General features: G+C 43.8%; 1 protein-coding gene across 2 annotated transcripts in view; it reads right to left on the bottom strand.

Moving 5' to 3' along the window:
- Positions 1-1,149: 1,149 nt before the first annotated feature.
- Positions 1,150-17,933, bottom strand: part of LOC106574795 (uncharacterized) — a 34,533-nt gene continuing 17,749 nt past the window's right edge. The window contains exons 12-20 of one of the 2 annotated variants that reach the window (XM_045697984.2): positions 17,416-17,617; positions 15,506-17,163; positions 15,013-15,232; positions 13,695-13,905; positions 13,390-13,578; positions 5,739-5,937; positions 4,835-4,914; positions 2,855-2,926; positions 1,150-2,536 (exon numbers count right to left, since the gene is read on the bottom strand). In XM_045697984.2, coding sequence (XP_045553940.2) covers positions 2,893-2,926; positions 4,835-4,914; positions 5,739-5,937; positions 13,390-13,578; positions 13,695-13,905; positions 15,013-15,232; positions 15,506-17,163; positions 17,416-17,617 — 2,793 coding nt within the window. In that variant the 3' untranslated portion in view covers positions 1,150-2,536; positions 2,855-2,892. Of the gene's footprint in view, positions 2,537-2,854; positions 2,927-4,830; positions 4,915-5,738; positions 5,938-13,389; positions 13,579-13,694; positions 13,906-15,012; positions 15,233-15,505; positions 17,164-17,415; positions 17,618-17,933 lie in introns of those variants that run through there. The other variant, XM_082963011.1, reaches the window with a different exon arrangement.

Here is a 17,933-nt window from a genome sequence, read left to right on the forward strand (position 1 = left end):
TTCATACATTTTTTTTTTTTGCTGGCCCCCCGTGGGAATCGAACCCACAACCCTGGCGTTGCAAACACCATGCTCTACCAACTGAGCTACAGGGAAGGCTGAGAACGGTGAGGAATCAGCCCAGAACTACACGGGAGGATCTTGTCAATGATCTCAAGGCAGCTGGGACCATAGTCACAAAGAAAACAACACACTACGCCGTGAAGGACTGAAATCCTGCAGCGCCCGCAAGGTCCCCCTGCTCAAGAAAGCACATATACATGCCCGTCTGAAGTTTGCCAATGAACATCTGAATGATTCAGAGCACAACTGGGTGAAAGTGTTGTGGTCAGATGAGACCAAAATGGAGCTCTTTGGCATCAACTCAACTCGCCGTGTTTGGAGGAGGAGGAATGCAGCCCATGACCCCAAGAACACCATCCCCACCGTCAAACATGGAGGTGGAAACATTATGCTTTGGGGGTGTTTTTCTGCTAAGGGGACAGGACAACTTCACCGCATCAAAGGGACGATGGACAGGGCCATGTACCGTCAAATCTTGGGTGAGAACCTCCTTCCCTCAGCCAGGGCATTGAAAATGGGTCATGGATGGGTATTCCAGCATGACAATGACCCAAAACACACGGCCAAGACAACAAAGGAGTGGCTCAAGAGGAAGCACATTAAGGTCCTGGAGTGGCCTAGCCAGTCTCCAGACCTTAATTCCATAGAAAATCTGTGGAGGGAGCTGAAGGTTCGAGTTGCCAAACGTCAGCCTCGAAACCTTAATGACTTGGAGAAGATCTGCAAAGAGGAGTGGGACAAAATCCCTCCTGAGATATGTGCAAACCTGGTGGCCAACTACAAGAAACGTCTGACCTCTGTGATTGCCAACAAGGGTTTTGCCACCAAGTACTAAGTCATGTTTTGCAGAGGAATCAAATACTTATTTCCCTCATTAAAATGCAAATCAATTTATAACATTTTTGACATGCGTTTTTCTGGATTTTATTGTTGTTATTCTGTCTCTCACTGTTCAAATAAACCTACCATTAAAATTATAGACTGATAATTTCTTTGTCAGTGGGCAAACGTACAAAATCAGCAGGGGATCAAATACTTTTTTCCCTCACTGTATAGATTTGCTTGATAAAATGACATGCATTATAATATTGTAAAAAATATTGACATTTTATTACAAAAAGTGTCTGTTGGCTTTCAACCAGTAAGTCTAACATACACAACACAGATCATAACTCCAGTGTCTTGTTAATCTCTGAACTATGAGAAAACATAGAAAACACATCAACAGAGACAACGTACACATTTAACCCCTTTTTCAATGGGTTGAGGACATTTGGTTCATCAAAACATATGGATGAATATAGTCGACTCCTGATATATACAAAGGCTTGGGATCGTCATGGTTGCTTGGGATCGTCATGGATACGTGGACTAACCAGCAGATATCAGATTTCAGAAATGAGAAAACTCAGAGAAACATGTCTTCATGGGCTATTGGCTAGGGCCAAAAGGGGTTACTAACAATCACAATTCCAGTATATCAATCTATACTCATTCCAACAGTTAAATACACTATCAATTCATGTCTACACAATTGATAATCTACAACTTTTTGCCAAAATCATGTTCAAGTAAGTACAGCAACCAGGATATTTGGTCATTTCAGTGGAGGCTATATAGCGTTAGCCTGTGCCAACCAGTCAGTACCCACTGGGCACAGATGTCAGTTCTACGTATAGTTTTGATTTACATTTGGTTGAGTTGTCAACTAACGTGAATTCAATGTGAAATCAACAAAAAATGTCACCAAGTCATTGGATTTAGGTTAAAAGTTAGGTGAAAAAATCAGAAATTCTCTTACGTTGATTTCTCTTTTCTACTCCAAACAGTTCAACTTCATCACATTGAATTTGGGCGTTGAAATTACGTGGAAACAAAGTTGATTAAACCAGTAGTTAGTTAGTTTCCATGCAGGACAGTAGCCTTCCAGTGACATCCAGTGAACTTCAAGGGTCCTGCCAGCAGCCGCGTTACGTTTCAGGACACAACACCCCACAATGCTAACTGAAACCAAGTGAAGGCACTGAGGAAGACCATGTTTAGGGAGAACAGAGCAGGAAGGGACCCACACGTCCAAACTAACTAAGGACACAACAATTGAAGTCTGTTTGTTGTTTGTTCACAGATTTGTGCAAGTAAGAGGTGCAATGCAGCAAACCTTTTTGACAGTAACTGTATCTAGATGTTTGATGGCTAGCTGAGCAGGAGGCTAGCTCATAGGATAAGGTGATGGCTGTGATAACAGAAGAAAAAAATTAAACAACAAAAATAAAAGTATTTACACCTTTAGAAAAATATTAGGTCATAGAAACAGAGTCAGTGAGACGTTGCAACAGTACAACACATCACGCCTCATAGAGAAGACTTTTAAATATCCATCCTCTTCATCTGGTCATTCTGCAGAGTCCATCAGAAGCACCATGGCAACAAAAGACACTTTCCTCTTTCTCAAGTCAAAGACAAAGGCATGTTTCTGAATGGAAAGAGAGAAGGGAGGTTTACAGCTTAAATGCAGATAGTTTGTAATCTATCAGAAGGGAGTTTTACAGTTTAAATGTAGATAGTTTGTAGTGTATCAGAAGGGAGGTTTACAATTTAAATGTAGGTGGTTTGTAGCTATCAAACCCAGTTATGACAGCACACTGTGGCTTAATACCATCTACAGCCAATATCGCAACAACTACACATTGCCTATCAATGACAATATAGTATAAAAGTATATTTAAGACAAGCTAAGGTTAGGCCTATTCTATGACCATTCTAGACATGTCAGGAATCAAAGAGAAAGTACCTTGAGGTTCACAGTGATCAGCTGGCTCTCCAGCATTCCTATGTTTCAGAGCTCGCTCTTCTGTCCAGCGCTCTGTCAGCACACACAACAGGAGTAGATTAGATTGAGGCTTTTGACAGTGACCGATGTGGCTCAAAATTGCACACAAACCACACTTAAACCACCCAACACTTAAACCCTGGGGATGCCTGTCAACTTTAAAATTTTATTTTTCTGCCTCGAAGAGGGATGTTTGATGCGGCCTATGAACCGTCTCCAACCCACTCCCTTCTCTTGGTCTGTTTGCCTCCTCTGACTGGCTCTACACAGGCCCAGAGACTATTATCCTTACTGGGTTTCCTTCCATCTGCCTTTCACAAAGACTCTGTCTATTCTCTTTGTACAGCAGACTGGACGTAGTATCTCTAGATCAGAAGTGTACCTGAACTGACCGTCCTAGCTGTCCCGGTTCTGACTGGCCCAACTCTTCTCCTTTTCCACTGTTTACAGCTGGGAAGGAACTTAACTAGTATCAAAGCTGAGACCGAGAGACTGAAAAACAGCTTCTATCTCAAGCCCATCAGACTGTTAAATAGCCATCACAAGGCAGCTTCCATCCGGTTACATAACTCTGCACCTTAGAGGCTGCTGCCCCATATACATAGACTTCAAATTACTGGCCACTTTAATAATGGAACACTAGTCACTTTAATAATGTTTACATATTTTTACTTTACTAATCTCATATTCTGTATTCTATTCTACAGGATTTTAGTCTATGCCACTCCAACATTGCTCATCCTAATATTTATATATTCCTTTAATTCCATTCTTTCACTTTTAGATTTGTGTGTATTGTTGTGAATTGTTAGATACTACTGCACTGTTGGAGCTAGAAACACAAGCATTTCGCTACACCCGCAACAACATCTGCTAAACATGTGTATGTGACAAATAAAATGTCATTTGATTTGAGTATTTGGCCATCCTGCAGTGGTGTTTTTGTCTGGAACTTGATACCTGGAACAGGTGAATGACTGACGCCCCCACGGCCCCAGCTGCTTGTGTCTCTGACTTACTGACCACTCTAGAACCTTCCATACTCTAGAACCTTCCATAATCTAGAACATTCCATAGAAAGAGACAGACTATGGTCTGCATCTCAAATAGCACCCTATTCCTTATAAAGTGCACCACTATAGACTGGGGTCCATAGGGCTCTGGACAAAAATAGTGCACTTTGTAGGGATAGTGTACTATATGGGATGCAGACCATGTGAGCTGACACAAGGCCAGTGAAACAGAAACTCTACAACTGAATGTCTAAATAGCTCCACTAATGGTTTTGGAACAGGTAGTCTGGACTGGAGACGTTTCCTGTATAGAGGTTCTCATACTGTGTGAAGTGTGTATCCTGCTCCAGTCACACCACAGGCAAACAGACAGGCCAGGCCAGACAGAAAGGTCTCCTGTAGTCTGCTGCGTTCTAGTCTGCTCTGTTCCCTTTCCAAGGTCTGGGGTGACCATGACCATACAGAGGACGTGTGTCCTGTCTTGTCCTCCCAGCCCCAAGGTAAGGAGAGATTTGACAGTCTGAACCCTGGCTCACCGCTCAGCACTAACCACTCAGCACTACGCTGAAAGTACATAATCTCCAGCTAGCAGGAGGTTTAGTGTATCAGGTGGGCCAGCCTACTGTAGTCTGGCTATACCCACTTCAATTTACCATCTGTCTGTCTGTCTGTCTGTCTGTCTGTCTGTCTGTCTGTCTGTCTGTCTGTCTGTCTGTCTGTCTGTCTGTCTGTCTGTCTGTCTGTCTGTCTGTCTGTCTGTCTGTCTGTCTGACAGACAGGACAGACAGACAGACAGACAGACAGACAGACAGACAGACAGACAGACAGACAGACAGACAGACAGACAGACAGACAGACAGACAGACAGACAGACAGACAGACAGAATTCACACAGACAGACATTAAGAATACAGCAGCAGCAACTCACACTTGATGCTGCCGTACAAAGTCTGCAAACTGACGGTCTTTGGCACACAGCTCAATTATCCTTAGGCGGTCCTGAATTTGCTATGAGAGAGGGAGAGGGAATGAGAAAGAAAGAAAGAAAGAAAGAAAGAGAAGAAAGAAAGAAAGAAAGAAAGAAAGAAAGAAAGAAAGAAAGAAAGAAAGAAAGAAAGAAAGAGATGTGGGGGTAGAGAGAGAGAATAATGTGGGAGGAAAGAGAGTGAAAGAGAGAGGGGAGAGAGGTGTGAGAGAGAGAAGAGAGAGAGGTAAGAGAGAGAGTGAAAGAGAGAGGTGGGAGAGAGGTGTGTGAGAGAGAGAGGTAAGAGAGAGAGTGAAAGAGAGAGAAAGGAGAGAGGTGTGTGAGAGAGAGGAGAGAGAGAGAGAGAGAGAGAGAGACGGTTATGTAACATTAGGGGTTGATGTAAGGCCGGATGGATTTGTGATGGTTTCCATACTGCCTGCCCAATGCTGTTGTCTGGGCTAGCACTCCTCTTCCACCATAAGCACTGAGGCTAAAGACTCAGGGTGAAAATAGAATCTCATACACACGTGTTACGGTGCCTTATTTAGACCTAAAGTTGATTGTTGATAAAGCTCTCTGGTAACACTTCATGTTACCTAGGTCCTATGCCGCAATACTACATGTATGTATAATGTACTCCAGTGTATAATTACCATATGAGTACTAACAGTTTCACAGTACTTTACACTTTAGCTCTAACCTTCTTGTATTTACTTGAAAAAGATCTTTAACAATGTTAAGACCCTTGGAATGATCTGGAATGATGTCTCTAGAAATCCCCCAGAGAGCCAGTCTGTTGCCAACTGTCTCTGTCTCTCTCTTACAGTCCTCCCAGCAGTCAACCACTCAGACAGCCTCTACGTACCTCTCTGGTGAGCTCGGAGTTGTCGTAGATTTGGAGTATCTCGTCACTGCAGAAGTCCACAGAGGTGTCTGCGCTGCCTGTACTGTGGTGCGGCACGTCGTCTTCGTACCGCCTGTAGTACTCTGCTGTGGCCACATCACTCTCATACATGGGGTTGAACTTGGTGGCTCTCTCTAAGGATGGCAAACTGTCCCGATCTCTGTGAAACAGGTAGGAGAGGGGCATCGTTATTAAGCAGGCCCCTTTCAAAAATGTAGAACTAATAACAGATTTAGCCTTTGGTTCACTCCAGACTTGACTGCCCTTGACCAGCACAAAAACATCCTGTGGCGCACTGCACTAGCTTCGAATTGTCCCCGTGATACGCAACTTTTCAGGGAAGTCAGGAACCAATATACACAGTCAGTTAGGAAAGTGAAGGCTAGCTTTTTCAAACAGAAATGTGCATCCTGCAGCACTAATTCCAAAAGGTTTTGGGACACTGTAAAGTCCATGGAGAATAAGAGCACCTCCTCTCAGCTGCCCACTTCTCTCAGCTGCCCACTAGGAAACACTGTCACCACCGATAAATCCACAATAATCGAGAATTTCAATAAGCATTCCTCTACGGCTGGCCATGCTTTCCACCTGGCTACCCCAACCCGGCCAACAGCTCTGCACCCCCCGCAGCAACTGGCCCAAGCCCCCCCCCCCCCCCCCCCGCTTCTCCTTCACCCAAATCCAGACAGCTGATGTCCTGAAAGAGCTGCAAAATCTGGATCCCTACATATCAGCTGGGCTAGACAATCTGGACCCTCTCTTCCTAAATGTATGTGCCGCCATTGTCGCAACCCCTATTACTAGTCTGTTCAACCTCTCTTTCGTATCGTCTGAGATTCCTAAAGATTCGAAAGCGGCCGCGGTCATCCCCCTCTACAAAGGGGGAGACACTCTAGACCCAAACTGTTACAGACCTATATCCATCCTGCCCTGCCTTTCTAAAGTCTTCGAAAGCCAAGTGAACAAACAGATCACCGTCCACTTCGAATCCCACCGTACCTTCTCCGCTATGCAATCCGGTTTCCAAGCTGGTCACGGGTGCACCTCAGCCACGCTCAAGGTCCTAAACGATATCATAACCACCATCGATAAAAGACAGTACTGTGCAGCTGTCTTTATCGACCTGGCCAAGGCTTTCGACTCTGTCAATCACCATATTCTTATCAGCAGACTCAACAGCCTTGTTTTCTCTAATGACTGCCTCGCCTGGTTTACCAACTACTTCTCTGATAGAGTTCAGTGTGTCAAATCGGAGGGCCTGTTGTCCGGACCTCTGGCAGTCTCTATGGGGGGTGCCACAGGGTTCAATTCTCGGGCCAACTCTTTTCTCTGTATACATCAGTGATGTTGCTCTTGCTGCGGGTGAATCTTTGATCCACCTCTACGCAGACGACACCATTCTGTATACATCTGGCCCTTCTTTGGACACTGTGTTAATAAACCTCCAAATGAGCTTCAATGCCATACAACACTCCTTCCGTGGCCTCCAACTGCTCTTAACCTCTTATGGCTAGGGGGCAGTATTTTCACGGCTGGATAAAAAACGTACCCGAATTAATCTGGTTACTAATCCTACCCAGTAACTAGAATATGCATATACTTATTATATATGGACAGAAAACACCCTAAAGTTTCTAAAACTGTTTGAATGGTGTCTGTGAGTATAACAGAACTCAAATGGCAGGTCAAAACCTGAGAGATTCCTTTACAGGAAGTGGCATGTCTGACCATTTCTGGAACTTCTTTGCCATCTCTATCTTTTACTAAGGATCTCTGCTCTAACGTAACACTTCCTACGTCGTCCATAGGCGCTCAGAGCCCGGGAAAAACCTGAATGTCGTCATCCCAGCCCCAGGCTGAAACACATTATCGCCTTTCTCAAGTGGCCGATCAAGGGACTGTGGGCTTAGGCGTGTGACCTGACCGCCCCCGTCTTTGTGATTTTTTCCTCTGTTTGCCGAAAAGGAGATTCCCGGTCGGAATATTATCGCTTTTCTACGAGAAAAATGGCATAAAAATTTATTTTAAACAGCGGTTGACATGCTTCGAAGTACGGTAATGGAATATTTAGAATTTTTTTGTCACGAATTGCGCCATGCGCACGACCCTTCTTTACCATTTCGGATAGTGTCTGGGACGCACGAACAAAACGCCGCTATTCGGATATAACGATGGATTATTTTGGACCAAACCAACATTTGTTATTGAAGTAGCAGTCCTGGGAGTGCATTCTGACGAAGACAACAAAAGGTAATCAAACTTTTATAATAGTAAATATGATTATGGTGAGTGCTAAACTTGCCGGGTGTCTAAATAGCTAGCCCGTGATGCCTGGGCTATGTACTTAGAATATTGCAAAATGTGCTTTCACCAAAAAGCTATTTTAAAATCGGACATATCGAGTGCATAGAGGAGGTCTGTATCTATAATTCTTAAAATAATTGTTATGCTTTTTGTGAACGTTTATCGTGAGTAATTTAGTAAAATGTTAGCGAATTCCCCGGAAGTTTGCGGGGGGTATGCTAGTTCTGAACGTCACATGCTAATGTAAAAAGCTGGTTTTTGATATAAATATGAACTTGATTGAACAAAACATGCATGTATTGTATAACATAATGTCCTAGGGTTGTCATCTGATGAAGATCATCAAAGGTGAGTGCTGCATTTAGCTGTCTTCTGGGTTTTGGTGACATTATATGCTGGCTTGAAAAATGGGTGTCTGATTATTTCTGGCTTGGTACTCTGCTGACATAATCTAATGTTTTGCTTTCGTTGTAAAGCCTTTTTGAAATCGGACAGTGTGGTTAGATTAACGAGAGTCTTGTCTTTAAATAGCTGTAAAATAGTCATATGTTTGAGAAATTGAAGTAATAGGATTTTGAAGGTTTTGAAAATCGCGCCACAGGCTTAAAGTGGCTGTTAGGTAGGTGGGACGAATTCGTCCTGCCTAGCCCAGAGAGGTTAAATAAAGGTGAAATAAAATAAATGTTAAAAAAATATGTTTGTTGAAAACGATGGAAGCTGGAACATTTTCTCTGGTTCAATAGAAAGGTGGCTGATGTCACACCACTGAGAATGATGTGTTCTGTCTACTTACCGGTAATAATGATGAACAATAACATTTCAGCCTGTACCTGCGGTGCGGCCAAGTGAGTCACACATACAAACACAGCCGTATGGGGTTGGCATGATACGTGATGACCTATGCCAGTGGGTGGGAAGTGACAATGTGTCCTGTCCACTCTAAACAGGATGTCAACCTGATATCAACCTACGTTGGCATGTTATTCTGTACCTAACGATCTCTCTCTCCCTCCCTCTCCCTCCCCCTCTCCCTCTCCCCCTCTCTCCCTCCCTTTATTTTTCTCTCTCTCTTTATTTCTCTCTCTCCCTCTCTTTATTTCTCTCTCCCTCTCTTTATTTCTCTCTCTCCCTCTCTTTATTTCTCTCTCTCCCTTTATTTCTCTCTCTCTCTTCCTCTTTATCTCCCTTTATTTCTCTCTCTCCCTCTCTCTTTATTTCTCTCTCTCCCTCTTTATCTCTCTTTATTTCTCTCTCCCTCTCTCACATTCCTACCACAGATGAAGTTCCATTGTGAGTTCCCCACTGCCTGTAGCTCACTCCAGCTGCTGCTCCATATCTGTAATAAACAACATCTGACAATCTGCGCTGTACTAAATAAAAAACCTTCAGCACAAACATGAATGTAATTTCCCTTTTGGAAATGTTTTGTTAACTATACATTCCAACCTTTGAACAGGAAGTGTTGTGGACTGCAGCTCCATCAGATACAGTCTTTACATTATACAGTATGCCATGTTCCATGAGCTAAACACTCATATGAGAAACACACTGAACTGGTCAGGAGTCCAATCTAGCAGTCTGTGGACAGTTTATTGGTAACAGTGGGAGACTGCAGGGCGGGGCTGCTAGAAGGGCCCATGGTGCTAACATGGGCATTTGCCCAAGGTCTATCTGTCGAGACCAGGCCTTGTGTCACTAGAAGCAGGCAGGCTAAATTCAGGGCAGCTGCCGAGGCACACACTGATTCATAAAACAATCACACACACATTCACACAGGCCTACACATGGATGCATGCATGCATGCATGCACATGCACACATGCATGCACATGCACACACACACACACACACACACACACACACACACACACACACACACACACACACACACACACACACACACACACACACACACTGTTGATACTGCAACTCGGGGCTTCTAAATACAATCAGCACTGTTTTGATACTTCTCAATAAACATGTCCTGATTGGTTAATCAAAAACAACATGGCTGCCAAGGAAGTCTGATCACGCTCTCATAGTTCTTTCTCTCAGACAGATTCTCGGTCAAGAACCCCGTTAACATTGCACAAAGCTTCACTTAACCAAAACATTTTAGGACAACCATCAACATTTAGTGTCTGTCTACACACCAGTATAGTATTTCGTAACCCAATTAAGTACTACTACATACAGTACCAGTCAAAAGTGTGGACGCACCTACTCATTCAAGGGTTTTTCTTTATTTGTACTATTTTCTACATTGTAGAAAAATAGTGAAGACATCAAAACTATGAAATAACACATATGGAATCATGTAGTAACCAAAAAAGTTTTTAACCTGTTAGGGCTAGGGGGCAGTATTGACACGGCTGGATAAAAAAACATACCCGATTTAATCTGGTTACCACTCCTACCCAGTAACTAGAATATGCATATACTTATTACATATGGATAGAAAACACCCTAAATTTTCTAAAACTGTTTGAATGGTGTCTGTGAGTATAACAGAACTCATTTGGCAGGCAAAACCCTGAGACATTTTCTGACAGGAAGTGGATACCTGATGTGTTGTATTGCCTTTAAACCTATCCCATTGAAAAACACAGGGGCTGAGGAATATTTTGGCACTTCCTATTGCTTCCACTAGATGTCACCAGCCTTTACAAAGTGTTTTGAGTCTTCTGGAGGGAGATCTGACCGAACAACAGCCATGGAACGATGATGGCCCATTCGACACCTGGCGCGCGAGTTCATGTTGGGTACCCTCGTTCCAATACGTTATAAAAGAGTATGCATTCGTCCACCTTGAATATTATTCATGTTCTGGTTAAAAAAGGCCCTAATGATTTATGCTATACAACGTTTGACATGTTTGAACGAACGTAAATATATATTTTTCCCCTCGTTCATGACGAGAAGTCCGGCTGGCTTAGATCATGTGCTAACAAGACGGAGATTTTTGGACATAAATGATGAGCTTTTTTGAACAAAACTACATTCGTTATGGACCTGTGATACCTGGAAGTGACATCTGATGAAGAGAATCAAAGGTAATGGATTATTTACCTAGTATTTTCGATTTTAGATCTCCCCAACATGACGTCTAGTCTGTATCGCAACGCGTATTTTTCTGGGCGCAGTGCTCAGATTATTGCAAAGTGTGATTTCCCAGTAAGGTTATTTTTAAATCTGGCAAGTTGATTGCGTTCAAGAGATGTAAATCTATAATTCTTTAAATGACAATATAATATTTTACCAATGTTTTCTAATTTTAATTATTTAATTTGTGACGCTGACTTGACTGCCGGTTATTGGAGGGAAACGATTTCCTCAACATCAATGCCATAGTAAAACGCTGTTTTTGGATATAAATATGAACTTGATAGAACTAAAAATGCATGCATTGTCTAACATAATGTCCTAGGAGTGTCATCTGATGGAGATTGTAAAAGGTTAGTGCATCATTTTAGCTGGTTTTATGGTTTTGGTTACCCTGTCTTTGAATTGACAAAACATTACACACAACTCTTGTAAATGTACTGTCCTAACATACTCTAAATTTATGCTTTCGCCGTAAAACCTTTTTGAAATCGTAAAACGTGGTTAGATTAAGGAGATGTTTATCTTTCAAAGGGTGTAAAATAGTTGTATGTTTGAAAAATTTGAATTTTGACATTTATTTGGATTCAAATTTGCCGCTCTTGAAATGCACCTGCTGTTGATGGAGTGCACCACGGGTGGCACGCTAGCGTCCCACCTAGCACATAGAGGTTAAGAAATCAAAATATATTTTATATTTGAGGTTCTACAAAGTAGCCACCCTTTCAATTGATGATAGCTTTTCTCTCAACCAGCTTCATGAGATAGTCACCAAGAATGCATTTCAATTAACAGGTGTGTCTTCTTAAAAGTTCATTTGTGGAATTTCTTTCCTTCTTCATGCGTTTGAGACAATCAGTTGTATTGTGAGAAGGTAGGGTTGGTATACAGAAGACAGCCCTATTTGGTAAAAGACCAAGCAAATATTATGGCAAGAACAGCTCAAATAAGCAAAGAGAAACAACAGTCCATCATTACTAAAAGACATGAAGGTCAGTCAAAATGCAACATTTCAAGAAAGTTTCTTCAAGTGCAGTCGCAAAAACCATCGAGCGCTATGATGAAACTGGCTCTCATGAGGACCGCCACAGGAAAGGAAGACCCAGAGTTACTTCTGCTGCAGAGGATAAGTTCATTAGAGTTACCAGCCTCAGAAATTGAAGCCGAAATAAATGCTTCACAGAGTTCAAGTAACAGACACATCTCAACATCAACTGTTCAGAGACTGCGTGAATTAGGCCTTCATGGTCGAATTGCTGCAAAGAAACTACTACTAAAGGACACCAAAAAGAAGAAGAGACTTGCCTGGGCCAAGAAACACGAGCAATGGACATTAGACCGGTGGAAACCTGTTCTTTGGTCTGATGAGTTCAAATTTGAGATTTTTGGTTCCAACCGCCGTGTCTTTGTGAGACGCAGAGTAGGTGAACGGATGATCTCCGCATGTGTGGTTCCCACCATGAAGTATAGAGGAGGAGGTGTGATGGTGTGGGGGTGCTTTGCTGGTGACACTGTCAGTGATTTATTTAGAATTCAAGGCACACTTAACCAGCATGGCTACCACAGCATTCTGCAGTGATATGCCATCCCATCTGACAAGCTGTGTAAGGGCTATTTGACCAAGAAGGAGAGTGATGGAGTGCAGCATCAGATGACCTGGCCTCCACAATCACCTGACCTCAACCCAATTGAGATGGTTTGGGATGAGTTGGACCACAGAGTGAAGGAAAAAGCCAACAAGTGCTCAGCATATGTGGGAACTCCTTCAAAGACTGTTGGAAAAGCATTCCAGGTGAAGCTGGTTGAGAGAATGCCAAGTGTATGCAAAACTGTCATCAAAGCAAAGGGTGGCTATTTGAAGAATCTCAAATATAAAACATATTTTGATTTGTTTAACACTTTTTTGGTTACTACATGATTCCATATGTGTTATTTCATAGTGTTGACGTCTTCACTACTATTCTTCAATGTAGAAAATAGTAAAAATAAAGAAAAACCCTTGAATAAGTAGGTGTGTCCAAACTTTTGACTGGTACTACAGTTATTAGGCAAGCCAAAATATTATCAGATAACATTACTCTACAAGCAACATTGCAGTGATATCTTAAATAACCATTACACATCGTAATTCATCTGTATATACAAGAGGTCAGGTAAATAATCTGATTTACTCCTTCTCCCTCTGGGTTTATGAGTCTGCTGCTTACCGTAGAGGATCCTCTGAATCCTCCTTGTCATAACCGTCCCTTAGAGTCCTGGCCAGGAAGAAGATTGCCCCAGAAGCCACCAATAGGAAGCCAGCCACCGACGCTATGGCGATGCCCACCACCAGAGGTTCTGACACATACTCCTCACAGTGTTCCCCGCGGTACCACCAATTCTCTCCTACACGACATCTAGAACCACACAGAACAGAATTAGAACCATATGCATCTCAAACACACACATACACACACACACAACCCTATAGTGAATTAATCATGTCAGTGTCCTTAACTAAACTCCCACCCACCTGCAGATGGCTCCCTTGCCGGGGATGATATCACACTTCCCATCGTTGAGACAGAAGTCCTCCTGCAGGTCACAGATACTCTGGCACGGCAGTCCGTCCACACTGAAGTAACCCGCGTCACACACACACTCCGCCTCCCCGGACCAGCGGTTCACCGTGCACATTGAATACTCATTACACGCTTGGAACTTGCAGGGGTTTGCCTGGTTGCCTGGCAACAACAAATAAAACATAAACAAAAGTGTTGTGTGAGACCTCAGTTTCACCATCAGAGAACATGGTGACTCAGGGATGGGGGTTTGACTGGTTGAAGCCCACTAATTCTAAAATAACACATAAATACACCACAAAAAATATATGTTAGAATGTTTCAGACTTTAGTCGTAAATTGGCTGATGATGATGTGCCCAGAGCACTTTAGTTGTCACTATCGGACCATTCGAGAAAAGAGCGAAGTATTCTAACCCTAACTCCAACCTTAACTCTCTAACTCTAACCTTAACCCTTAACAAATACCTTTGTCTTTTTCTAATCCGACGCCCTGTGGAGACCTTACAGTAATGTGTGACATGATTAAGCATCAGTGTTACAGTAGATGATTATGATTGGCTCAGACAGATTACAACACAGATTATACTGTAACGACCCAGCCGGCCTTAAAGAATAACACCATGGTGACTCATCCTCATTATCACACATACTGTACAGTACTGTTGCTGGTCACATTTTACGTCTGCCCAGACGAGGGTTGCAAAATTCCCAGAAGACCTGGTTGGAGGATTCTGGATTTCCTGCTTAATCCCTCCTGATTCCTGGAATCCTAAACAATGGGGATATTGGTAAAACCAAGGAATTTATTGAAAGTTCCCAGAATTTTGCAACCCTAGCACAAACAGAAGTGTCAACCACATGAGATCACCATCCACGGGGCCACAGTATCAAAGCCATTGACACATTGAAATTGTTATGTTATTTTCGTGGGCTCTTTGAGTTACAAAGTGTTGCGAAAACAACATGATTCATAACCAGAGAGTCATCTTCAATGACTCAATCAATACAGCAATCTCCTGCTGATGTGTTAATGTGAGAAGTTTGTGTTAGGTCAGCGTGCCATTGCTTCTGTTGTCGACTTTCACATCTTTCAAGATCCAATAATGAAACCTCAGCTATAGAAGATCATCCACCAAACGGACATTACTGTCAGGAAATGCTTCACAACAATGAGCACTTGTTGACATGATTTCATACATTTCCTACTCTCACTGCAGAATAACATCACTCAAGACTCAAGTATGACTTGTTTGCAGCTGAGGTTTACCTGATTCCACATCCAGTGAGTATTTGTCTATGGAGAGGTTCATGGTTTGGAAGGCTGAGTTAGCGAAGTCCTCTAGGATAAGGTAGACAGTGTTGGTGACCCCCCGAGAGACGGGCTTCCCGAACTTCATCCTGCTGTTCACCACGATGCTGCCGTTACGGAAATTCAGGATCTCCAGGTTCTGGAAGTTGCTGAGGTTGGACTGCAGGTAAGGGACAAGCTACAGAAAGAGACATTGTTACTTTATGCTTCCCAAAATACCGAGATATACTGTATCCCACAGGTACTGTACGACTTGTGACAAATCCAATAACAATGGAAACAGTTCATTAGAAAGTTCTACTACAGAATCCATTATAAGCAACATATTACAATATTCACCGCAATGAAAATGGTAAAATGGACTTGAGTAGGCCGTCTCTATGCATACTGAACATTAATTTATGGCCCCCATACCCCAATGTTACTGCAGCTAACCCCATATATCCTTTACCAGTTCGAGGAACCTCTGCTCCAGGGCTTTGTACTCTGTGGAACTCTTGTTGAAGAGGTCCTCAGAGAACATCATGTTGGTCACCCTCAGGCTGAAGAACACCATCAGATCCTTGCCAGGGCTCATCGCCATGGCGATGCTGCCCACGTCTGATCCGTGGGCGATGCTGGAGTACCCGCTGCTGTCCCCGCCATACACATCGAAGGTGAGGTCAATTTCCGGCATGGGGGAGTCCGGTGCGTAGTCTCCAACCGCTTGGATTGAAGTGCCGATTTCTAGTTCGTATGTGTCGTGAGCTGGGGAAGGGGGTGCTAGCGCCATGCTAACATCTCCTTCTTCAATGCTAACATCTGACTCTTCTGCTGCCTCAAGCAGGTTTTCTGTGGGTCTGAATGTTGGCTGGAAGAATGGAGGTAGGATCATTGGGGCAATTTCAGGTGTCTCAGAGATGTCAATGTCATCATGTGGGGCTATTTCGGTGGTGGCTGGATGGTGTGTGGCTTCCTCCTCTTCCGGTACAGAGTCCGATATACGAGTGAAGGGAGATTCCTTCTCGGGGGATACGATGCTATGAGACTCTATGACTTCCGGGGCTGCTGTACCTGCAGCCACAACAAATATTTCATCTTCAGCTAGGTCCTCCTCTGAGATGTCAAGGGCTGGGAGTTGTGTGGCCAAGGGCTCTGTGACCTTCGCCCCCTGTTCCTCCAAGATCTCCACCTCTCCGTCTTCATCCTCAGGATCGGGCACCAAGAGCAAAGGTCTGTCGGTGAAGGCTTCGATCTCTGGTGGTTTGGCGGTGATCATATCGAAGATGGACTCCTTGACTGTGAACAGCTCCATGTCTATGAAGGTAGGTGACTCTGTGACTGTGGGGAGTTCAACCTCTATTGGACTGGTTTGCTCCGACAGCTCCTCAACAGAACCATGGGTCTCAGCTGCTGGCCCTTCCAACACGAGGGCCTCAGTGGTGTAAAACTGAGGATAGGGATGATCAGTGACTGGTGCTATGATGGTGAATGGTTCGCTTGGGTAATAATCGTCATACATCCCAGAGGCCTCCAGCGTCTGTATGGAGAGCTCCACGGTCAGGGTCTCTGCAGTCCAGAACACAGGGGCTTCAGCGGTGGTCGTGTAGTCAGGTCGGGTACTAATGTCTTGGGTCACAGGCAGTCTGTCCAAGAAAGGCCGTTGTGGCTCATCCTCAACTGGGGCTGATTCTGGATGGGACTCAAAAGGACCCATGTCCTCTGGAGATTCAGTCGGGACAGATTCGGTGATCTCTTCCCCCTTCTCCTCCTCCTTCTTCTCTTCCTCCTTCGGTTCCACTTCTGGATCTGGTAAATGCACCTCCCCCACCACAGAATCCTCCTCCTCCTCCTCCTCCTCCTCTATGTAGTCCGTCTCCTCAGTTGTCACGGGAAACCATGGGAAGACGTCAGCCCCTTGGTCATCCCCAGAGAAGCCGGAGCCAGAGCCAGCATCCAAATCTGGGTCTACTCTGGGAAGTGCCGGGACCGGGGCCTCTGTGGTCTGTGGTTGTGAAGGGGAGGAGGTAGAGAAGCCTCCAGCACCGACCACACCATCCCCATCGGGAGTATGAGAGTCTTGCTGGGTGTTGCTGAGAAGAAATCCCTCTTCTTCAATATTTCCATTATCTAGAAAAACAGGAAAAACACATGGTTTGTTACTGGAACATGGAATCTCCCTTCTCTTCAGTGAAGGTAAACAGGGTGAAACACAGAATAGAGGAGAATCCATGAGATTAACAATGGATAAATGGTTTCAAAACTCTATTAAATCAGATTTGAATGTGTTTTTTTGTGTTGTTTGTTACTGTGTGGTTGACAGTATACAAGGTGATGTGAATGTCGTGTCGTGATTTAGGAGGTAGAAACCGGACTGCTCACTCTCTGCAGGGACAGCAGTGGTGCTGGGTGGCAAGGTGGTTTCATCCAGAACGAACACATCATTTTCACTGGCCACAATGCTCCCGGAGCCCTTCAAAGGGTCCACAGGAAACAGGAAATCATCCTTCTTCAGAAAGATGTTGCTGACATCCAAGTCTTGGCCAGGAGCATCTGGTGGTTTCTCAGCAGCCAGAACATTGTCCTGACACACCAGGAAGAAAAGACAAAGGTTGATAAAAGTGCAATGACATTATTCTTACATTCTACTAACGTATGAGAAATGTATGTCTAGTAACTCACACTTAAATTAACGTCCAAGTGTATTGTTGTCTACCTTTAGCCCAAACGGGAGGCTGGCAGACACGGCAGACATAGAAAATGCCAAGAATATACCTGGATTAGGCTGGCTAGAGGAAAGATAATCCTAAATCCTCTATCTATACAGGAATTGTCCAGACGATACACCTGGGCTGGCCATGCCCCAAGGATGGACACACGCAACTACAGTACATAGACTT

The sequence above is a fragment of the Salmo salar genome, chromosome 16 (assembly GCF_965601325.2).
Source record: "Salmo salar chromosome 16, fSalSal1, whole genome shotgun sequence".
Classification (NCBI taxonomy): domain Eukaryota; kingdom Metazoa; phylum Chordata; class Actinopteri; order Salmoniformes; family Salmonidae; genus Salmo; species Salmo salar.